Source organism: Acomys russatus, chromosome 20 (assembly GCF_903995435.1).
Source record: "Acomys russatus chromosome 20, mAcoRus1.1, whole genome shotgun sequence".
Lineage (NCBI taxonomy): Eukaryota > Metazoa > Chordata > Mammalia > Rodentia > Muridae > Acomys > Acomys russatus.
In genome coordinates, this window is record NC_067156.1 from 66,130,058 (window position 1) to 66,154,466 (window position 24,409).

At 48.3% G+C, this 24,409-nt stretch overlaps 1 protein-coding gene across 1 annotated transcript in view; it reads right to left on the minus strand.

Annotated features, from left to right (window-relative positions):
• Positions 1 to 21,359, minus strand: part of Ctdp1 (CTD phosphatase subunit 1) — a 59,563-nt gene extending 38,204 nt beyond the window's left edge. The window contains exons 1-8 of the mRNA XM_051163736.1: positions 20,885 to 21,359; positions 11,488 to 11,571; positions 10,788 to 10,881; positions 10,282 to 10,410; positions 7,923 to 8,073; positions 4,456 to 4,546; positions 2,367 to 2,533; positions 651 to 1,700 (exon numbers count right to left, since the gene is read on the minus strand). Coding sequence (XP_051019693.1) covers positions 651 to 1,700; positions 2,367 to 2,533; positions 4,456 to 4,546; positions 7,923 to 8,073; positions 10,282 to 10,410; positions 10,788 to 10,881; positions 11,488 to 11,571; positions 20,885 to 21,342 — 2,224 coding nt within the window. The 5' untranslated portion in view covers positions 21,343 to 21,359. The remainder of the gene's footprint in view (positions 1 to 650; positions 1,701 to 2,366; positions 2,534 to 4,455; positions 4,547 to 7,922; positions 8,074 to 10,281; positions 10,411 to 10,787; positions 10,882 to 11,487; positions 11,572 to 20,884) is intronic.
• Between the last annotated feature and the right edge of the window lie 3,050 nt (positions 21,360 to 24,409).

Consider the following 24,409-nt stretch of genomic DNA (forward strand, 5'->3'; position numbering starts at 1 on the left):
GAGAAGCAGTGACTAGATAGCTTGGGTGACTTATTAAGGAAAAGTCAAATTGCTTGTTAAGACCATATAAAACAGTAATTAGCTATTGTTTTCTTTAAGCTTTTCTTAAAGAAGGGTCCACTGCCGTGTTACATGTAACATGAAGTGACTGCTCCAGGGACCAGAGACAGGTGAAGTGTGTACATGAAAAAACTTTACCCAAAGTCAGCTATCAACAGAGAGAGGGAGAGGGAGAGGGAGAGGGAGGGAGGGAGGGAGAGGGAGGGAACGGAGGGTTAGGGGACAACCTTGGATTCTGGCCTTTGTCTTCCATTTTGAGATTGGGTCTTTGCTGTTGCTACCTGACTCCTAAGCTTCTGGGCTCCTCCCGTCTCTGTCACCATACTGTGCTGCAGGAACACTGGGTGACAGACATGTGCCTTTCTCTGTGCCTGGCTTTACATGGCTCTGGAGATCCCAACACCTGTGTGACAAGCACTTACTTCCCTAGCCACCACCCTGTTTTTAAAACATCATGATTCTAACTAGTGTTCCATTCAATGCACAGTATTATGATCTAGTATCAAAAAGAGAGACCAAGCTGAAGCACAGAAGGCGTGTGCCTACCCGGGGCACTCCCTACTGACGGGAGCAGGGACAGTTACACATACCAGCCCGTGCTGCAATGAGGTGGGTGGCCCTGTCTGGGGCATCAGGGCTCAGCACCAGCTGGGTGAGGACCTTGGCTCCCAGGGCCGTGGCATGATAGTGTTCCCGAGTCTTCTCCACAGGGAAGTTTGTTGGGTGCAGCCCACTGAATATTACAGCCACATCTGCCAGCACCTTGCTCTTGAGCTCTGGCACAATCTTCCGTATATCTGGAGCTTCCTCAAGCTCTTTGTTGAGGTATCTGTCATATTTCGTGTAATAGTCAGTGTGTACTCGAACTAGGATCTCTTCGAGGTGTATCAAGTGGTCATCATCATCCGTGTCCTCTTCTTCCTCTTCCCCTACACTCTGGTCCAGGGACTCACCCGCAGTGACACCTGACTGCTCACTATTCTGTGACTCTGTTTCAGCCTCCTTCCGGTCCACACAGCCATTGCCTAGGCCGCAGAGGCTGTCCCGTTCACCTTCCTCCTGCATGTCCAGGGCTGACACTTTGTCATGTGGGTGGATGCTTGGTCCAGACTCTCCCACGGGGCTTGCTGTAGGTCTCCCCCCACTTGTGTCATGTGGCCCGGCCTGTGGAACTTTTGCTCTGTCCTGGGTGGCTGGAAACTTCCTGTGGCCTCTTTTCTCCTCATTCTCCCCATCAGAAGCAGAGGAGATGGACTTCCGGCCCTCTGACTTGTTGCTCTCACTGCTCTCACTGTCACTGGACAAGTCAAAATCCAAATCCTGGGTGGAGTCTCCCTGAGGAGGCTGCACCCCTGGTGTGGTCCGACTATCCCAGTCACAAGACACAGGGAGCTCTGGGGCGTCTGCCAGCTCATGGCCACTGGAGCTGCTGGCAGGAGAGGCCTGGTTAAGGGACCAGGCATCCTTCTCATCTGTTCTACTGGGAAAAGCTCCTGGCACAGCCTCGCCACCATTGAGGTCCCGGGAGGCCTTCCCAAGGCCATTGCTTTGCTCCACCCCAGGAGCAGGCCTGCCTTCCTCAGGATCCCTCACTGACAGAGCTTGTTCCAAGATGTCGGCTCCTTTAGAAGAATGATTTACTAAATATATACACAGAAGGAAAAGTTACTGTTACTTAGTGGTAAATAACTTTCAAAACTAATCCTCACCCCTCTCCAGGATGATCTTAATTATCTGTCCTCTAAGTTCAGCCTCAGCAAGTTTCTGATCCAAGAGCAAATTCCAGAACTACACAGAGAAACCCTATCTCTAAAATCAAAAAATGTAAAGTCCAAACTTTTAAGTTGAATTTGGTGATGCACACCTCTAATCCCTGTAGTTGGGAGGCTGAGATAGAGGGCCTGGGTTACGTAGAAAGACTATGTCTGAAAACCAACCAACCAACCAACCAAAAACCAAAACAAACAAACAAAAAAAAACCCAAACAAACAAGAAAGGAAATGTAAGTCCCTTCAGACAGACTGACAGACACATTCCCTGCACTCTCTGTACAGTACCGGAGACTGAAATCAGGGCCTTGTGCAAGGTAGGTAAGCAGTACAGAACTATATCATTAGCCCCATATGATTTTAAAATATCCCACTTTTCATTACGTAAACCCAACTGCCTCAGAGAGCTTGAAATACAAATAAAAAGCAAAAGAGAATTAGTGAATATTCAATTTATAATAGTCATTATAGAGATAAAAAAAGTAAGAGATGAACATTTATTGAAAATGCTGTTTCCACCGTGAGAAGAGCACCCACCTTTTTTCCGTGTGTGAGGTTCCCGGGACCCAGGGGGTGCGTTCACGTCACCTGTGCCTGGGAAGTAGACATACTTCTTCACGGTTATGAGGTTCGGGGCGAACTTCCACACGTCCTCTCGGTCGTCGATGATGCAGACCATCTGGTCTCCACAGGGAAAGAGATTCCTACAGGCAAACCACACAGTAATACACACAGTGACTTGCCAGTTGCAGTCATCTGCTCTTCTGCTAAAGGGCAGTCTAGGGTGCTCAACCTGGTACAGAGAGCAAAGCGCAGATGCCTTAACAGGAAGCAAGCTCTAACACGGGCTTTCATTTAGTTCATAATTTGTACTCCCCTCCCCCCCAACCGGAGACAGTAACATTAAAATATTTTTTTTCTATTGCTTGGTCCTCAAGAAAACTTAGAAAAATGGGTACATACTTCAGTCACAGGTTAGAACACAATGCTGAAATTTTAATTCTTGTAAACAAATGGGTCAGACCACATTCCTAAGCATAGCGACATAGCCCCAAGGCCAGGGTACAGACCCAAGTGTTCATGTGGCACCCTGAGAGTGGGCCCCCAGCTGTGCAGGGACATACCACAGGGGCAGCCTGTGCCTATCCAGAGTGTTTCCACTGGAGTCTGGCACCCACACCTTGAGACAGCGTTGTACTCTGATAAACCACCAATGCTGCCCCTTGTCTTGTTTTGCCCTCAGTTTGCAAAAGTGACATTTTTGCTTCAAATAAACATGTCACATTCTCTTTTGGTTAATAAAAATATTGCATTTTTCAAGTCTCTGTGGATCCCTTATTCTAAACATGAAACTTCAGAAGAGCCTGTACAAGCTCCACACCATTCCCCTGCCACACACAACTGGCCTGGTCCAGGTCTCGAGAGAAACACACTAGACATACAAAGGCCAGCTGATGGGTGAGAACTGTGGCCACAGCCCTCTCTTGGTAGAATGGGAAACATCTTGTACAAAGTAAGAAACTTCAGATAGGACACTGTTTACAAGTAGACCTGAGAAAGAGCTAGGGATGACAAGACACAGATAGAAAGATGACACAAAGGGAAAAAGTAGGAACAGGAAAGATGTAACACTTCAGTATTTAACTTAGGTTTTTCATACATTAGTGGGATGAATACCAGGCAAATTCCTAAGAAATTCCAACTCTGAGATGCTGGCACTGGTGTCCTCATCCTTCAACTCAGAAAGCTGTGAGGAAAAACTGAAGCTCCTCTCAGTCACAGTGCTACTTCTCCGCCCTACACATTCTCTAGGCTGCTCACCTCACGAGCCCCGAACCTGCACCTCTGTGGTCAGCGTTTCCTGCCTCTGCAGCAGGGAGCTCTAGCCAGGCCTCAAAATAGGGCTGAAATTCAAGGCCTAATTTCCGAAGCCAGCTGGTGAATGGAGACATGGGAGAGAGACAGGTGAGCGGTGAGGAGCACGCTAACGTCTAGCCCATGCAGGGCAAGATGGCCACCGCACCACTTCTGAAGGCAACAACGAACCACTGAAGAGGTTTTAAAACTGTTGGTCCAGAGGAGGGCACAGGATAGGAACCCTTAGAGCCTGTGCTGGTTTGAATGACAATGCCCCCAAAGGCTCACATGTTTGGATATTTGGTTCCTACTTGGTGTAACTTTTGGGGAAGGAGTAGGAGGTGTGGCCTGTTGGAGGAGGTGGTGGGCTTTGAGACCAGGCCCCGTCTCAGTGTGGATCAGATAGACGGAAGCTCTCTGCTACTACTTAAATGCCACGCCTGCCTGTCGCCATGCTCCCCACAATGATGATCATGAACTAACTAACCTCTGAAGCGGAAAGCACGTCCTCAATGAAATGCTCTCTTTATAAGCTGCTTTAGTCATGGTGTCTCTTCACAACCATAGAATACTAGCAAAGACACCTGAGCACCCAGAGCAGTGTCTAGCGGTGCAGGGTCTGAGGACTCTGGGGGCTATGCCAGAAGCTGGAGAAGGGAGATTAAATTTCTGAAAAACATTAGAGTTGCTACTCTTATTCTCAATATTAAATTCTTAGAGAGCAAACTGAATAGTAAGCTGTCCCCAGGGCAAACCAGCAAGTACATACCTAAGGTTTCCTGTTTTAGAAAACGGGTCAATACATTCATCTCTAGACAATATTCGATGAGAAAAAAGCTTCTTCTCAGGGTCCAAAAAGCCTGTAGGAAGAAAGGACAAAGGTCACAGTGTGCACACAGCTGAGTCATGCTCACGTGGGTCTGCTCTTTTCTTACACATACCAGAATTTCTCCTGCAGTAACACTAATGTGAAGCAATATGCACTCCACAAGTGAGCTGTGTAGGCGACAGTTTTCTATAAAGTGAGCCAATCCTCACTGCACTTCACAGAACGATGGCTGTGGGCCTGTCCACACTAGTCTGCACTCAGAGCGGCACATCACTCTGACACGTCACCCTCCATGCAGCGTCTTTTTCTAAATACATCAGCAGCCCTACACAGCTGTCTTCTTCATAAAAAGGAACATACTACAGAAGCCCAAGAGGTTGCCTGACACTTGGATAGCACCAAACTCATTTCAGTGGCACAGAATGAAGCCACTGTGATGAAGGTAGCTTCAGTACAGCGTGGCAGGATGTGCATCTCTTCCAAGGTGGTCGCCACATTTGGGTACTCCAGTAAGGACCGTGCACTAAGCTTTCTGTCATTATGTGGGGAATACCTGAAATAACTAAGAGCCTACAAAGTCTCAGTCCGTGATTATTGGACCCTTTATTTGGAGCCTAGAATAGCACAGTGCATCACAGCAGGACTAGGAGGCTTGGGGAACCAGCCCAGTTCATGGCAACCAGGAGGTGAACAGGAAGAGGGGCATGGTCCCAGTATTCCTTTTAAGGACACTGCTCGAACTTCATGTTTTCCCACTAGACCCCACTTCCTTAAGGCTGAACCACCTCTCCCGAGACTAGTGCCACTAGTGCCCACAGCCGTGTCACGTGCAGCACATTTGGGACTTAGTATCTACAGGTGTAACCGGCATTAGATTTCACAGTTTGCCTCTGGCTCTGGAGTGCAGTGTTCCTGGGAGAAGTTACACTTGTGCACTTAAGGATACTGACTATTGTTCTATCGGATATCGCTGTCCAATTCTGCCCAACATGCCCATGATGAACAAGATGCCGGAACTCTTCCATAAAGCCACAGCTAGAAATGGAGTAGTGCCTAAGGCTTCAAGTGCTTGGCTAGACCAGGAAGACTCACAGTCGCAGAATCTGCTTTTGGGCCGTGGTTATTAGTGGGTTCCCATGGTGTGGCGCTGTCAATCATCAGGGCAGACGCTATCAAAGTAACAGGCAACCACATGCTCTCTCCTGCCTCTGCTCTGAAAGCAGCCTGGCACTCTTTCTTCTCCTCTTCCCTTCATCACTGGGGCCTTACTGGCATGGACCTAATGCAATGCTGCACTGGCTGACTGTCCAAAAGACTAAAGAGGGTGTGACCAGATGACCAGATGTGGCTTTGCTTCAGCAAGTGGCTTTTTGCTCAATACTGATGCAGTCCTTGATCCTTTCATTCTGGTCCTTCCTGGATTGACGTAGTCAGATCAATAAAACAGCTTCTACAAGAGTAACTCTAGCCCAGTGGTTCTCAACCTTCCTCATGTCGTGGTGACCCCAGCCATAAAACTAGTTTGGTGGCTACTTCATAACTGTAATTTTGCTACTGTTATGAATTGTAATGCCAGTATCTGGTATGCAGGATCTCTGATGTGTGCCCCTGTGCAAGGGTCATCTGGCCCACAGGTTGAGAACCACTACTCCAGTGTGTGTCCAGAAACTGTCCTAAATCACCATGATAGGATGTAAAGACCCCCAAGTAAGATGCACTGGCATTGCTACCAGATGGACAGAGGCGCAGGTACTGAGGCGCTCACCCACAGAAGCCAGTCCAAAGTGAGAAGTCTACTCATGTTTAATGCTCAGTGCATGCTTATCTTATGATGAAAGAGCAAACTGAATGCAACTGCTCAAAAGGCGATAGCTACAACATAGTTGTGCGATACATATTTATTAACAATCACAACGACGTAAGAATACTGTGTGACAGGACATGCATGAACGTGTATGGACACTTAGACAAACTATGTAAGACGGTGAACACACACACAAACACAAAGCAGGAGAGGAAGGAAGGAAAACATGTGGACGTGACAGTGATGAGTATTTCTGATTTTAACTGTTCTAATACCTTTAACTTAAAAAGTACCAAAGTGCCTGCTTAACTAGGATAGTAGCTCCATCATTAGACTCTGCTGATGCCTCTCCCTGTCACCCGCCTAAAGCTTGCACCATTATCGCTCTTAGTCCACGAGTCACTAATTACTACCTACAGAGGCGAGGCTTCAATGGGAAAGCCACAAGCCTGCGTGTGGACCTACTCTATTAGGGACGCCTTAACTGTTGGGGCTGCTCCAGCAAACTACTGCAGACTGGGTCATTTATGACCAGTAGGAACCCTAGTTCTGCAGGTTGTAAACCCAAGATCAAGGCATCAACAGCGTCACGGATAGGTGGTTATTGCTCTGCTGATGGTCACTTTCATAGGCTCCCAAGGTCACCTCCTAATCACCTTGCTGATTAAAGGTTAGAGAGTGCACTCAGCGCACAGGGCTCTGCTCTGTTGGTCTGAGGTGGCTTACCTTCCTGTTACACAATTACACAAGCCTTCCAATCCTGTATACACAGCAGGTGCTGCTGACAGTGGGGAGGCAGGATGTGTTTAGAGTAGGGGTGTGTGTAGGAAGGCAGAATCTATGAGGGAAGAGTATATGTGGGAAGTCTCACTTGATCAACAAAGGCAGAGACTGAAGTGTTTATGTGTGGACAGACCCACCCGTGCATGTGTCTGGTGAAGGCCAGAGGTCACTTTGGTCTTGGTTCTTCTTGCTGTTTTCTGCTTTGCTCTGAAGCAGGATGTCTCATCTCACTGGCTCAGAAGTTGGCTGGCCACTCTGAGTTTCAGTGGGTGCTGGGGATCTGAACTCAGGCCCTCTGCTTACAAAGGGGCTGTACCCACTCAGCCACCTCCTCAGCCCCAAGACATCTAAATTTTAAAGTGCTCAGCTCAACAAGTTCTGCAAGCCTGCTGGGATGGATGTGTCAGTTATTCAGGCAGTAACTGCAATGGTCAGTGGCTCAGAGGTAATTTCCTACATGGCCACAGGCAGCACTCGTTCCCTGGCTAGTGCTGCCACCTGGTGGTCACTGAGCAGAGAGCACTTGGAAGTGATTGCCAGCACAGCAGCTTATGTCCAAAAAGACAAGAAAAATCACAGAGCCCTCAAGAAACTCCTGCTGGTCATTAAACAACAGAGCTGCAAAGCCATCTTTAGTCTGCTAAAGGAACAACCTGTGAAAACACCCACACAAGTTTTCTCTTTTCATCTACCTATGGTCACAGCGTACTTTCCCACTGCAACTGTCAGTTGTAATCGAGTTTTGAAGAAAATGCCTTGAAAGTAGGAAACAATTTGTGGTCCACATTCATTTGTGGCCCTCACACTGTGCTTAACTGACCTGCGATGGTGTGGGCATACAGACGGCTGCCAAATGTGAAAACATGCAGCTCATACAGCTTGGCGATTTTCTCCAAGAAGTCCTTGCAGTGAGGCCTCAGGCGGGTGTGTAGCATCGGTTCACCCCGGCCCAGCTGGAAATGAAAGATGCCCTGTGAAGAACAGGCAACCGTGAGAAGAGCATGCAGGAGAACTGTCCAGGGAGCACCTGAGCTGTGCGCCACACCAGTCAGACGTGGGGCTGCTCAGGGCGCATGAGATCCACATGTGCATGACTGGAGTTCACGATGATGGGTGCCACTAACTAGTACAGCGCCAACCAGCCACTGTGCTAACAGGCTGCAGTAACTGCCGTGACACTGCTTACTACCGTCAATCATGACAGCACCTCTAACTACTCAGGGTCAATCTCTGTGAGAACCACAGCCAGGACAGCCTGCTAATGGCTGCAGTGACTACCTGGTCATGTCACGCCGCCCGACAGTATCTTGGGATCTGTGCTGTCATCTTAATGACATCACCTACATCTTTGCCACTTTGGGTCAAACTGCAGCACTGCAGCCATTATTCTGAACATACCATGGTGGTTCCTGAGCTCCTAATGAGGCTAACAATTGCTAATGGTGATACACAGCTCCAGTCAGCACACGTGAGTGTGGGAACAGTGCTCTAGGTCACCGTGCAGGCAAGTGAACTGTATTTACTCCCATCATTATTTTTCAGATAAGCTATTTTCCTTAGGAAACTAAGCTGTGATCCTTTTATTTCTATTTACGATTATTTTCTCAGTAAAAATACTGATTTCTTTAACAATTAAAAACTAGCTCTAAAAAACAAGAAACCACACCAGGATCAGAGCACAGAGTAGGAGATTCTAGTACTAGCTCTCCTCAACAGATGTGATGTCAAGTTCCATAACGGTCCAGGCATGGATGCTCACAGCAAGAACTCACTGGCCCTTCTCTAATGCCCAGACATCAGGAACTCAACTCAAAGGCTGAACTCCAAAGCTTCCAATTATGTTTCAGGGTGGCCCAGGCCCAGGCCAGAGGTACCCTCAACACAGACTGGAGGATCCTAGCGGTGTGGTGTCAATGGAGGACCTGCCCTACCTAATCACCCTATACCAGCGGTTCGCAGCCTTCCTCATGCTGAGCTCCTCTACTGCAGTCCCTCAGGTTGTGGTGACCCCAGCCATAAAGCTACTTTGTTGCTACTTGATTGTTAAGTTTGCTACTGTTGGAGTTGCAATGTAAACATCTGTGTTTTCTGATGATCTTAGGTAGCCCCTGTGAGGGGGTCATGAACCATAGGTTGAGAAACACTGCCCTATACAGATGGGCAGACACTGTGGCTCCCTGAACCCCTTACAAGTGAGAACTAGCTCAAGCTGTCTTATTAAACTAATTTAAAATGTGCAACTCCAAAGCAATAATAAAAGAAGCAACCACAGCAAGACACGTCCAGATGCACGGGCACCAAGCCCCTTCAAAATGCTCACTACACAGACAGCAGTGTGGTGGAAATGCTAGACTACCTAGGAAGAATGCCTATACCTGTAAGGCTAATTGTCACAAACCCTACTTACACTGTTGTCCTTCAATCACTGCCACCGGTCATTACCCAGATCACCACTGTATCTGCTGCAGTTCACTCAAGCAATGGAATCTGGCTCGGTGGTGAACCATACCCTACGCTGTGATCAGCTTCTAGCATCTTCCCATCCCTAGACCTGGGCACAGCAGGACGCATACAGAGCTGTAGTGGCACCCAGATTTTAAAATAATAGTCTATGTGCCACTTGCTCAGCAACTAATATTGTAAAGCATAGCACTAATGGGCCTTCCGTGTTGGCAGTACACGTGACTGCAGGCTTCAGATCATCTCTAATAGGCACTGAGAGCTTTTTGTTCCTGAGCCCCAACTTCCCAGCACGTAGCTCATTTCCCACAGGGTTAACCCGCATGGGATTCCACATCTGACCATTTCCCATGTCACCCTGGACAACTCAATTCCCTTATGGTGACTCCCAGGTTCATCCTAAGACCATGTGCCCAACAGCATTCATTGTGTCCCCAGTCGCTATCTTTACAGGTCTCTGAACTTTTCTATCTTGGATGACGCCAGCAAGTGTGGGCCACACGAAAGCTCAATGCTGACAGTAAGAGTACACTTTCAGCGACACCTGGACCAGCCCAGACACAGACATGTGAGATCATGCTCACAACAACCAACTGGCCTGTGTCCCATATCTAGGAGGTCACAGGAACTCACTTAAAACAAGACAATGCACTTTGGAATGAAATCATGGAATCTAAGCTGTTTTGAGAGCTACCAAGGCAGAAGCTGGAGTCACTCACTTTGTTGGACATTTGGGGACAGTGCTGCTCAGTCGTGTGAATCAGGGTCTGGTCCAAATCAACCATGAGAACCAGCTTTCTGTTCCGATGGAGTCGCTGTTGGTCTTCTCTTCCTAGTTTTTCAGCTTGCTAAAGTAAAAAAGCAAAAGAGAAAAATGACAAAGTATGTGTATTTGGATTCAAAATTAAATTCAGTTTTGTTAAGAGAAAGAGCACAGACAAGTCCCTAGCCATCACCGCTGCCTCCATGTTAGGAGCCTATCACAGTTTTTCTAAGGAAGGTCTGGCTCAAAGGGAATCAGGCCACCCCTGCTGCTGTGTTGGCAGTACCAAGAAGGTCGCTGACATACAATACCAAGACCTGTGGGCTCCAAGCATCCATGTAGAGACGACTGTCTATGAATGGAAAGCGGCAGCCAGTGAAGCCGCCATGTCTTAGAAAACAGTCTTCCGGCTGAGGCCTGCCTATAGAATGAGGGTTCCCTAGGTGCTGCCACACTTCTCACCTCAGAGCTCACCATCAACTCCGGCACACTGTGGACCATGGAGACAGTTGCTGTGCAAAGTGGTACCTGCTGCTTTCCGTTTTTACTCTGCAACCTGTGAGTGTGGAAAGTGTCTGGTTAACTGTGTGTGGAAGGCATGCCTACTTCAGCACACGGTGAGCAACACTGCTACCCCAGCACACAACCCTCTGTGCAGACGGGCTTCAGGGAATGCTGCCTGAGCTCTGCAGCATACCTGCAGTCACGTGTTCAGTTCAAGACTCAATTCTGTATGTAAGCCAACTGATTACAGGAAACAAGTAAAAACAGTGACAGCCGCCCACCACCTGCACTGTGGAATAGAGAAGCTTACAGACTACAGTGGTCATGACACAGAGCACTAGACAAACAGGCTCACTGTCAAAACTGCTACATCCTCAATTGGAGTGTGTGCTCAACACTGCAGGTGATTTGGAATCCCCACAGGAAGAAAAACAAGCATTATGTTCTCCAGAAATACTGGAGAAGACCACTCAGCAAGTGTAGGGTGTGAGGAAATGAAGGCCCTCAAAACAAAAGTATCCTTTCCTTGAGAAACTAGCCAGGCCTTGGGCCCAACTCTACGCAGAGGCAGCAGGACCCCACATCATGCCCTGCACAGCATTCCCTCAGTACCCACAGGCTCAACCACCTGAAAGTCTCGCTCCCCATGCGTACTCACTGGGTCAGGTCCTGGCCACACTCGGCACACAGGCCCTTCATGACAACAGGATGGCTGCATCCTTCCAATCTCACTAGAAGGGCTCTGCAAAAATCAAAGCAAACATTAGCAAACAAATTATACTAAAGATCTTGATGTGGTGTGTGCTGTGAGAAGAGCTCCTGGAGTCCCGAACAGGTCGCCAGGCAGGCCGTATCTGACTCCCAGGCAGGCCGTGTCTGACTCTCAGGTTACTGCCCCATGAACACCATCTACTGCACAAGACAGAGAAAGCACTGCAGATGCCGAGTCAGGAGGAGACAGCAGACAGAAGGTCGCATAAGTGTGTGCATATGACCCTTTAACACTTCTGATAGAGAGTGCATCACAACCAAAGCTCACCTACGAACACTGTAAGCACATGTAGGTATGATTCCAAAGTAAATTCTTGCTGCCTCCCACAGATGATTCCCAGTCTGGACCGGCTCATATGCATCTTACATTTTCTGACAGAACTACTGTAATATCCCTAGTTGCTTGTCTGTTTCCCTTTAAAACAGTATTTGGCCATGTAGCCCATGCAGAACTTGAACTCACCGTCCGCTAGCCTCAACCCCTAAATACTAGGATCACAGCTGTATCCCACCATGACCACTTGCTAATCTTTAAATGAACAGAAACTATTTTTCTTGTTATGTCCACACACACCACTGCAAGGATTACTATAAATATATTTCAAAATCATAAAATCAGAGGCGGCACTTTGATGCTGCAGCAGAGATTCACGTCTCTCTAATACAGCTCAGTAGGGTCCTTGTCAGGCCCATGTTTGTCACTAGGACATTCCCGACTACTTTCTAGTGGCATAAACTGCAGAGTCTCCAGAAGCAGGTCACCATCCAGAAGCCAGACTGGTCCCGCCCTGCTGACCACTCAAGAGCACTCTGCTGCTCAGTCTGGCCGCCCCCAGTGAGAGCTCCCAAGGGCCTGGCTCCCTCGCAGCACTCTCAAAGATAGGAAGGGAAGCAGGACAAAGGCTGGACCAAAGCACAGCCATGTGGAAACATGTCATAAGAAGCAGACGGCAAGACCCGAGACATATCACACAGCTCTGCGTCCCTGCTCAGTGGACAGGGTCTTAGGTGCGCTGCACCCACCTCCTCCCTCCTGGGACATGAGGTTTGAAAGACAGACTGGCCTGGCCTGAGCATGTTCCCAAGGGTCTACATCACAATCCAGTGGAAATAGGAGACACTTTCCCACTGGTACTGAGATACCACAGGCAAGAAAAAGGGAAGGAAAAAAAAAAAGGCCTTTGATTTAAAGGTCACACTTTATACAGAACATGACTTAAAACAGACTACAACTAAAGACAAAGGCCAGCACTAGGTGCAGGATCTCTCTCTCTGAGTTTTGGTCAGGGAGGCCCCACCACAGTCTTAACAAAGAGCTACTACCCAGATGAAGCACTCTCACAGCTCAACAGTAAAGCTGAGTGGGATCTTGATCATTGCAGCTCTAAATAACCTCCAAAGCAGATGAGAAAAGCGCTCAACCCCATTCTGTTTCCAAGTAGCTGTTCTAGGTTCTCCATATCTCTGTACAACATCAGGACCAGTTCAGCTGGGTAAATAGCTCTGCTTGGGTAGCCAGTCAGCATCTTCCACACGCCCAGTGACAGCACCAGCCGCACAGGCTGCACAAAGAAGCTTGCGATGCGCAGCCTCTCCCAACCCACCAGCAGTGGGCCACCAAGTCCTACTAAGTAGCCATAGGACAAGTTCTGTGAGCCCTAAGTACCTCTGCCCACCAGCCTGTGTGGAGTCAGCCTGGCTCTCTCCTGTGCCTGTCTTGAAACTGTGTGCCATTTTATATGGTAATCCTGAGCTGCCATCAAGGAGGGGGTAAAGTTATGAAGGAAGTGTGCTGTGAGGACAGAGCTGGCAACAAAGCCAACTAACTGCCTTGGTGGGTTGCCTTCCAGTTTGGGCCCAACATCAGAGCCGTGGAGAAAATTCCTCTGGGAACAAGCTCAGTTTCCCAGAGACAAGAAGCATGGCCATAGTCTAAGTAGTGGGTACCTGAAGGCTTGACAAGGAGGAAGCTACAGTCAGCTTGCTGTGAGTTAAATAAAGGCAGGGAGCATTGGGAGAAGAATCGCTCCAACAGAGGAAGGATGCTTCTGTAGACAGTTGGCAAGTATGGAGAGCCCAGGGAAGAAACAAAGTGCATAAAGCAAGGCTGTGAAAGTCAAGTGAGGGCACAGTGTGTGGAGTACAGTCTGGCCTCCTGTACTTCAGGCACTATGAACCTGACATCCTCACTGTATAAACAAATCACGTAATTTTTTGGTTCTAGGATCAAAAGGCTTTGTGCATCTATTCTACAAGGTTGATTTTGCCCTGGAACCCATGACCATGTTGACTCTGGATGTTGCTCAATCGTCTCACGGGGAACAGAATACCTGTGGCACTGTCTCACAGGGAACAGAAGACCTGTAGCACTGTCACACAGGGAACAGAAGACCTGTAGCACTGTCACACAGGGAACAGAAGACCTGTAGCACTGTCACACAGGGAACAGAGTACCTGTGGCACTGTCACACAGGGAACAGAAGACCTGTAGCACTGTCACACAGCCCAGACGTCCATGTGCTCAGACTGGAAACCAAGGCAGAGACATGAGGCCAACAGCACACCAGTGTGTTTACTGTCTGTGTTCATCCAGTCTACTGGTGCTCTCAGTGGTCTAAGACATCCATCCCTGAAAACAGTGGCCAGCCAATAAGCTAATCCACACAGGAGTTTACATCACCAGAACCACCTGGGACCATACACAGGTGCCACCTGTCTTTGCACCCCTCATTTTGTGCCTGGATTTCAAACCCTCAGCAGGTAAGGGGTATAGCTCATTGGTAGAGCACTTGGCTGGCATATACACTGCTCTGCGTTGTTTGATCTACAGAAACTGCAAAATACCAAACCTTAAATCTCATCTGACAAGTTCTGACATGTGACTTTCCTTTTATATATAAAGGCTCAGAATACACAAATTATATTCATTAAAAATATTAAAACAGCGACTAAACTCAAATTTGATTCCTCCAACTCCAAGTGACTCTAAGAGTTCTTGTTCTTTGCAATGTGACGACTTGAAGATGAATGACAAAGCCAGACACCCCTGATGGCCACATAATGCAGTGACTGCCTCACTCCTTCTGAACTCACGCAACTCATGGTACAGAGCCTGCCAGGATCCTCGGAAAGAAATAAACTAATACAAGACACAAAGCACAAGAGCTACAGTCCAGCAAGGTGGACCACTAAATCACATTTGGAACCCTACCACAGGGCAAAAATGTTGATGCCATAGCCACCAATTTTAGGGAGAATAAAGAAAAAGTGAACACCTTATCAAGGGAGCAGGTGGGGCCCTGCATCTTTGAAAGCTGCCAAAGATGTACTGGACAGATGTCTGCTGAAAGGTAAGCAAAACCACACGGCACCTTCTGCCATACTCTTGCTGCCAATGCCCACCTGAGGAACACCCCAATCCCACTGCTGTGCTTCTGGAGCCTGGGAAATGCAGGTGTTTGGGACTGGGCCTGTGCCCCATAAACACACAGAGACAGGTACAGTCTCTGAGCCGGATGGCTCAGAGAGAACACTTCTTGCACAAGCTTCAAGGAAACTCAGAGTGGTAGCCATTCCTGCTTACTTTAGTGCTAACAGTCGACAAGAAGCTATCCTGACGCCGAAACTCAAGGGCAAAGCCAGGATCTTCCATAACAGGAACCTGACAGATGCCACCATTACGCAGTGATCAACACTCAAACGTGCAAGGTGAGACTTTATGAAAGGCTATCACCACTGTCTGTCGGCTGGGTGGTGGCAGAGGCCAGAGGGTGTTGGTTGGATCCCCTGGCACTGGAGTTACAGATGGCTGTGAGCCACATGTGGGTGCTAGGATTCGAACTCAGATCCTGTAAAGAGCAGCCAGTGCTCTTAACCTCTGAACTCTCTCTGTAGCCCCTCATTTAATCTCTTTTAAAATGAAATAGAGGAAGCATGAGGCCAGAGATACATCCATAATACACATACAATTCTTACAGCTGTTCCTAAGCGGACACACTTCAGGCCTCTGTTTAAATGATTATGTCAAGCTACTTAAACATCTGCAGGATCCAAAAAGACCTGACAAGTTTCTTCACAGCTAGGAACACAACACAGTATAACACAAGTCCATCTAGAGTGCAGACCATCTGCGTCCAGCAGGTCAGTTAAAGTTACAAGTTCCCCAGCTTCAGACAAGAGCGCCTTCTAACCACGTAATCATTTAGACGGAGCAGACGCCAACAATGAGTGTTCAGCCAAGGAATATCCACTCATGCAACTTCTGGGTACAGAGTGTACAAGAACTCTTAGCAACTGTTTCAGTGGCAGCTGTGATGTGCTGTGGTTCTGAGCATCTCACCCCAGCTAACTTTCCGACACTGAGATGGGGAGGTGACGCTAGGAGCAACTGGAGTGATTTTGCTACAGACTTTCTAAGATTTTTCTCTCTAGGCAGCTGGACTAACTGCCCGGTTTTATTTGTTTGTTTTCAGTAGAGGCGCTCATGGCAGGGCTGGCTAGGCAAACGCTCTTCACCCAGCAAGCCACAGGTGCTGAATGTCCCCCAAATGCAGGTCTGCTCCTACTGGCTCATGATGTTTGTTTTGTTTTATAGATTACATACTTTTAAATTTTACTTCTTTTATTTTCTTTTTGAGACTGTAATATATCATTTGCCCTTCCAAACCTTCCTTGCTTTTTCAAAAACTTGTCATGTACGTACATACATATGCCTAATCGCCTGAGTGCAGCCTGCTCAGTCTGTGTGATGTTAATTCTACGTGTGTCTCCAGGGCTGACCATTTGGTTACGGGATAACCAAATGATGTGCTCTTCCCTGGGAAAGACTATTTATTTCTCCCACTGTCAGCATTACTTAGTTGCCTGTAGTTCTTTGTGTAGGGTTGAAGACTCTCCCCTGCACATTAGTATGCTTAATTTTGTCCTTGCTGAGCTCATATTTAGGCACCCAAGACATTATGGGTATACCTTCTGCCATTACTAGGAGGCATAACCTCAAAACAAACGCCTGCTCGTCCAACCCTCCCACCCACTCTTCTGCAGTGGCCCCTGAGCCTTGGGTACAGGAGGTGTACTACATATGTGTCCATTGGGACTGGGCTCTACAACTCTGCACTTTGATTGGCTGTGGTTTTCAGTAATGGTCTCACTTTGCTGCAAAGCATCACCATGATGTGGGATGAGCCTCTACTGGCTCTTATCTCCTCCTTCCACCCCATCCTCCCAATAACCACATGGTCAAACCTCCCTGGGAACGTAAAAAAGTCCTGCAGAGGACCAGGGCCATATGACAAACCAATTCAGGCGTTTGTTTCTAAAAGATGGTAAACATTACAGAAAGGCAAGTAGCCCAGAGCTCCATTCTCCCTGTGTGCTACTGAGCTCCAAGGTCTAGGGAGCACACTAAGTGGCTTCCATGGACAACCCCTTATACTAGTGACCTACAGAGCAGTGTGCCACGATGGAGACCCCGCTGCCCCCTTCACCTCCTCACCGTTCCTTCTCTCACCCAACAGGATGAAGTGCTGTGGAAACAGTCCTAGCACAGCTCAAAATCACTGATTATTTCAACCTCAACCAGAAAGAGCTCTCTGGGAACAAACTCATATGTGGCAAGACAAGATGTCTTGGCTAATGACCGTGACAACTACAACCACAGGGGCCCCATTTTTGTTAGGACACAAGCCACCTGCTCTGGCTAGCTTCACGGTCCCAACAAAAACAAGGTAGTGTCAAGCAACCTGTCAATGAGGTCTGCTGTCACCAAGAGCACACATCTGGGCTCAGGTGTGCCACAGCACCCAAGCTGCATTCTTCAGAAACATGGTGCCAGCCAACCCTGGGAGAAATCAGGAGGAACAAGAAATGCCAAGAAACCCACAAAGATGTCAGGCATAGAACCTCTTCATGCTGCCCACAGGAGCTTAAGAGTGGCCTAACCTCAGAAGAGACACCAATGAGGATGAAACAGCGTGACACACAGATAAGGACTCAGCTCCAATTTGCCTCAGAAGCAAAGTTTAGTCTTGGCAGACGGATCGGCTGGGCACTGTTTAGACAGTTGTTTAAATGCTGCCACTCCACATCAAGTTTCTCAGCAAGTGAGCAGCTTAATGCTGCTCACTAGAACCAGAGGTTCCACTGCTGTCGGAGATTCAAGCAGAGGGGAGGAAGGTAGTCACGTGCCTTCTCAAAACAGTTCAGAATGCACCAATCCTAACTCTACATAAGCAATGTGACTAAAGTGTGTGTAGGGGGAGCTCTAAGGGTCACCATACAAATAATCACTCTACAGAGGTTTAACGCAAATACCAATAGACACTGGCTCTCCCATGTGATCTTAAGGATATGTATGCAGGCAGGCTCAGGGGCGCACATCTGTAATCCCAGCACTAAGAAATAAGGGGGTGGAGTTGCTAGAACAGAACTTAAAGTCATCAGCGAACTTCCAGAACTGCTCAGACAAGTTCACCATAAAGTATCCTAAGTGCTTCTGAGACATGCTCGGAAAGAAGTAAACATCCAGGGCTCTTGGGCAAGGCTGCTCCTTGCTGACACCCTCTTCCTGTCTCCACCTAGGGTGAAGGGATCCAGTGCTGATGAGGTGGCACCAAAACCAGAGACAGAAATCCTTCTGAAAAGGTGGAGGGCTTTGACTCTGTGCACCTGCACGAGGCAGACAGCTCTTTGCTGACCAAGGTCTAACAGTCATGGCCAATACCATTCAACAGGAGGATCTAATGATTACCTACCCTTCTGTTTTCTCAGATAGGGACACGCACATGCCCTGTAGATAGACACCCTAATATGCGAATCCCTCCTTCAGAAGGCTGGAGGAGCACTTCTGTAGTTTCCCAGGCATTTGGAGTTTCACATTTGCTCAGGCTTCACATGCTAAGTACTGGAAAACTCAAAAGCATATATGCCCTAGTTTTGGATCTTGGAATATTTTAAATTTTAAAATTAAGGATACTCAACCTATATAACTAAATTATGGGGGAAAGACCTACTTAGTTGTACCTTGTATGCTACTAAAAGCCAGTAGGGACTGGATTTGAGCTCTGCTGACTGCTACCTGCAGCATCCTTTGCACAGGTCTGCTCAGTGGAGTGCTACTTCTGCAGGCTAATGCCTCATAAAAATGATTGTTTTCTGAGTGGTCTTTGTACAAAGTGACTTAATACAGTGATTTTTCTCCCCAGACAGGGTTTCTCTGTGTAGCCTTAGCTGTCCTGGACTGGCTTTGTGATCAGACTGGCCTCGAACTCACAGTCATCCACCTGCCTCATCCTCCTGAGTGATGGAATTACTATTCATGTGTCTCGGTAATTCTTCTTTTAAACCCTTGTTCTACAAAAGCATGACAGGCATTTGGGAGAAGGCCTGACTGGTGTCCTCAAGAGCCAATAGTTCCAAAAGTACTACACATCTATCAGCCCCGGTGCCATGTTCAAACACCCAAGTGTGGATCCAACTGGGAAAGGCAACCTACAGCCATGACACTTATTCCAAAGGAACTATTAGGATTGACACAGGGAATGCAAATGGAGCTTTAAACTGGGGACTTGCTAACTGCTTCTCCCTGGACCTTTCACACTTGTCTGTCACCCATGTCCAAGCAGGCACACAGGAATGTGCATGTCATCTGACTCCAATACTCCCCAGAACGCTGACAAGAGGCATCCACATAATAGGAAAAGGGAAGGGAGCAGTTTATATCAAAGTAATGTTGCTAGTGGTTTTCCCAAAAGCAGGAGTTCATCTGACTTCACTGGACTGGTGGCACGGGATTCCAAGAGTCACTTCAAGGACACCTAGATGCTCCACCTAAGAAGGGACACAACTCACCAGATTCAGAGTCCTGACAGAGGCCACGCTACAAGCCCAAGACCTCAAACATCAGAGAGAAGAAGCAAGTGTCAGCTGGGAATTCATCACAGTAACTACCTGGCTAACTCTGGGTCAATGACCTGGGTAGGTTTGAGTCATTAGACTGGTGGGTCTGAACCTGAGTTTCTGTATGAGCTTGTCTCTGAGACAGTGTCGGTCCATGTTCAGTCCCCAGTGACCCTGTCCGTACAGGGCAGCAGAATGAACTGGTATGAGCCCTTCAATCTGGGCATTTCCTACCAGTCAACTCAAAAGCACGTTACCACCATAGGAGAAGCTGCTAACGAGGGCCCAGGTGAAGGCGAGATACCGGCTTCTCTGACGGAGGAACAGTGCCTACTAACCCTATAGCCTTGTCCTTCCAGAGGCGGCCAAGCAGAGAGCTCCCTCAGGGAGTCAGTCCCAAAGAAGCAAGTTTTCCTGGTGGCTGTGCAAACCAGCATACAGTGACCAGGGGACCACAGGGCAGGGGCCACAGGACAAGAACGCAGGCAACACCTCCAAAGATGCACTAGAAGGAGTGACCAGGAAGACAGGCAGGTAGCGTTCTCTGTCTGTGACAAGACCAGTAGAAAATGGAAACCTTCCTTCTGGAGACCGGTGGGCAGCAAATACTCAGCAAAGGCAGGATTGGTACCAGTCAAAGAAGTGAGCAGAGGACACCAGAAAAAGAGCAGAAAGAGTGTTTCAGAGGAACTCTTGGGACAACCCGCAGTAGGCAGGAGCACTCACCTTGCCAAGCAGTTTCTATTCTTTACAATCAAAGCAAGCACAGCCACGTGACACACTTGCCCACGTGTTAATTCGGGTTCAAAACACAACACTGGCAAAACTCAGACACAAAGCCGGACAGTGGCAGACCAAACCAAGTCAAGATCCTGCGGAGTTAGGACACAAGTAGGACAGCTAAAGAGGTTTCGCAGGACCGCGAGGACCAAACACCCATCATCCGATGCAGTCTAGCTTCTGCTCTTCCCGTGGCTATGATGCAGAACCGCCGGGTTTTTACAACCGCGTTTCACAAAGTTTTATAAGCGTTTACAAGAAACACACACGCCCCACAACTTCTATTTCAGTAACGCGCCTGGAACCTGCCTGAGTAGTCCTGCGGCCACAGCCACCCAAGCTGCCTTCACTTACAAAGGTGAAGTCCGCCAATTATAGACGAGGGACGAATGTAAAAGATTCCCCAAAGAGGTAACCTGGGGTCACCGAGAACTTTAAAAACTCAAAATATCACAGAGATGATAAAATCATAAACAGTGGTGACCATTCTTCCTATAGTCTCATCCCCACAGCCGCTCCGGGCGGTCCTGAACGCCCGGGCTGCAGCTGTAGCTCTGAGACTCCCGACACCCCGAGAGCCCCCGGAGTTCGGGTCCCGGCACACTCACCCAGGGGCCACCACCTGGCCTGGCTGCACACACAGTTCACGGACCACGCCGGCGCGCTCCGACCTGAGCCTGCGCTCGGCCCGCGCGGCGCGGACGCAGCCCCCAGAGGCGGTGCGAGTCGGAGCGGACCCGGCGGGCTGCGCGGAGGCAGCGGCCTCGCATACTGCCAGCACCGAGCCGATACGCACGGTCGCGCCCGCCGCCACCTTCCACTCGAGCAGGCGCAGCGGCGTGGGGCCCGGGCAGCGCACCTCTGCCCCGGCCGCCGGGGCACCCTCGGTGGGAACGCCGGCCGCAGGCGGCGCTTCCATGGCGACCCAGCGAGAGACGAGGACGGTCGGAACAACGGAGGTGAGGAACGGAAACACAAGGCGCTCGGGGCGCGGTGCCCACCGCGGGCGGCGGCGACACTGCGTTTCCCGCTCCGACACCGGCTTCACCCGCCGCTCGCTGCGCATTCACTTCCGGGAGGCGTGCTGCGTCACGGAGGGCGGGGCAGGCGACGTGCAGTCACGTGACTGTGTGCTTTCAGGCCGCGGGTAAACACTCGGCCCACGCGGAACCGAGAGGCGTTGCTCACACCCTCGGGGCGTTGTTCCGTGGTATTGGGACTGCCGGCAAGTCCCGCGGATTGCTGTCACAAGACTTCTATCGCACGCTACGTGCCCTGACTCATCTAGACTACCAGTTCCGGCATGCCGCGCGAGTTTTTGTGTCAACTCCCGTCGTACACTGCGGGTTCCGACGACGGGAGACTTCGGGTGCCCGCATTTATCCCAAACCGCTGTGCTAGCTAGTACGTTGTAGTCTTGATGTCGAGAGAGACTACCAGTCCCGGCATGCAACGCGGACCTCAGTCCCACCACTCCCGTCGTGCACTGCGAGGTTTGAGGGCAAGAAACTACGGGTCCCTTTCCGCAGTGCCACCCGTACCCCTTGAGACCTCCAGCCCTTGCCTAGCCCACGCCTCCCGTCATGCACTGCGAATACTGGAGTCCAGAGCCTGCGGCGGAGGAGCGTGCTCAGTGACCCTTAGCAGCTGGCGCTCTTTTCAGAGAGGAGTGCCCAGCGTCGCGCTGTGGTTAAGGATCTCCTTCCCGCCTGCCCGCTCCTCCCGGGCTCCTGTGCACTAATTACTCATCTGGTCCAGCTTAATGCGCACTTGAGGCCTACAAGTGGGAGCCGGGAGGGACTCTGACTGGAGGTTTCGCAGTTTCTGAATCCTATAAAATAGCATTCTCATAAAGCTTGAGTGGGTGTTAACAGTCTGTGAACACGCCTGTCCCAGAGATGCCTACACCTGTTACCGAATCTTTTGCAAAGCCACCAGGTCGTTGTTCCTACGGGCCATGTTCCAATGAATTACCTAAAGGGCACCGAATAGCGTCCGAGGAATCTGTTTTTCTAGATTAAAACCAAGAAAAAAAAAAAAAGTCCTTAAAACTGAAATTGCATAGGTTTTTCAAGGGATGGCACTTTCCATTGATACGGTCTCTACCTTTATACACTACAGGTATAAATTAAGATTTATTTGGGAAGACAGATTTTTCAACCGAGAAAATGCCTTCATAAGGTAGGGCTGTAGCCACGCCTACAGTGCATTTTCTTAAATTAGTGATTAGTGGAGGAGGGCCCAGTCCTTTGTGGGTGGTGACATTCCTGGGCGGGTGGTCCTGGCTTCTATAAGAAAGCAGGTTGAGCCATGGCCTCTACACCAGCTCCTTCCAGGTTCTGACCCTGGTTTCTGCCCCGACTTCCTTTAATGATGGCCTATGATGTGCAAGTGTAAGCCAAATAAACCCTATCATTTCCATCTTGCTTTTGATTATGCTTTCTCATCATAGCAGTAGTAAGTGTGAGCAAAAGAGACCCTTCCCCTCCCAGGGTGCTATTGGACAGTGTTTCACCACAGCCACAGCGTCCCTAAGACACCAGGTAAGGACTGCAGTTTACAGAAGAAAAGGGTTCTCCAAGCTGCTTATTACTAGAAGGCGATGTCTTTGGGTTCCAAGTTATTGTTAAGAAAAAGTGTGTGTGTTTGTGTGTGTGTGTGTGTGTGTGTGTGTGTGTGTGTGTGTGTGTGTAGCTTAAGCCAAACAGGGTCCTAGGTTGCTAACTTTTCTCTATACTCGCTAGCCTCAATTAGAGGAATGCAAATCAGAACTTTATTGGGATATCACTTTATATTCATTACTATGGCCACTATAAAAACAAATCAGCATTGGAAAAGATACAACAAATGGGGAGCCTGTTCACTGTTAGCGAGTATATACAATGTCACCACCATGGAGGCCCCTTGGGATTACTGTGTACCCCAACGATCGCAGAAAATGGTCAGGGAGGGTGTTCACCCAAGGAATAGAAGCAGTATTCAGAAGAGATACTTGCATGACCAGGTTCACAGAACCGTTATCCACAATAGCTAAACAGAAGCAGCCAAAGAGCCTGTGGCTGCATGGACGATGAGCAGAAGGTGGTGGGGTATGCATTCCGTGTTACACTCTACTCAGCCTTAAAAGATGAAGACTATCTGGCTCATCCTGTCATGTGGGGAAACATTGAAGATATATTAAATGAAATAAGCCACTCACAAAAGGTCACACACTACATAAATCCACCTATGATGTGCCTAAAGAAACAATGTTTAAAGAAAAAATTGACCACTTAGTTAATGGCCATGAGAAGGGAAGTAGAAATTTATAGTAGATACAAAGTTCTGGAGATTGTGTCACACTAACAGGGTGATACACTATAGTGTTTGGTAGTTTTTCATGTGTGTATGGTAACTTCTGTGTAGATTTGCTTTCTTTCTTTTCTTTCTGTCTTTTTAAGTAACAACATTTAAAATTTTCAAAAAGGAAAAGTAGGAGAAGCTCTAACTAGATGGAATGAGATAACTATTCCTTAGGTTGTTTAGAAAATCCCTTTGCCTAGTTTTAGTTAATTTTTTGGCATAGTAAGATAGAATTTGTAAAAAAAATTTTTTGGCAGTGCTGGAAATTGAACCTAGCTCCTTGTACTTGCTAAGCAAATGTTCTACCATTGAGCTATATCCCCTAAAATTAATATTAATTTTTGTGAATCAAATACTCTAATAATGTACTTTTTCTTATTTCATAATATAAACTAGAATTGCTTGAAAGGCATGAAAATAGAGCTTGGCGCGGTGGCGCACGCCTGTAATCCCAGCACTCTGGGAGGCAGAGGCAGGTGAATCTCTGTGAGTTCGCGGCCAGCCTGGTCTACAAAGCATGCCCAGGACACTCAGGGCTGTTACACTGAAAAACCCTGTTTCAAAAAACAAAACAAGACAAAACAAAACAAAACAACAACAAAAAGAAAAACTTGAAAATAGGTAAGGGGAATTATTTACACAAAATAAAGAAAGCCCCATTCTATTTTGATCCTTTCTCAATTCAAAAACAAAACAAAACAAAACACAAAACCATATTTAGTGTGTGATGTGTGTTTGTATGGGAACACGTGTACCGCAGCAATCATGTGGTGGCCAGGGGACAATTTACA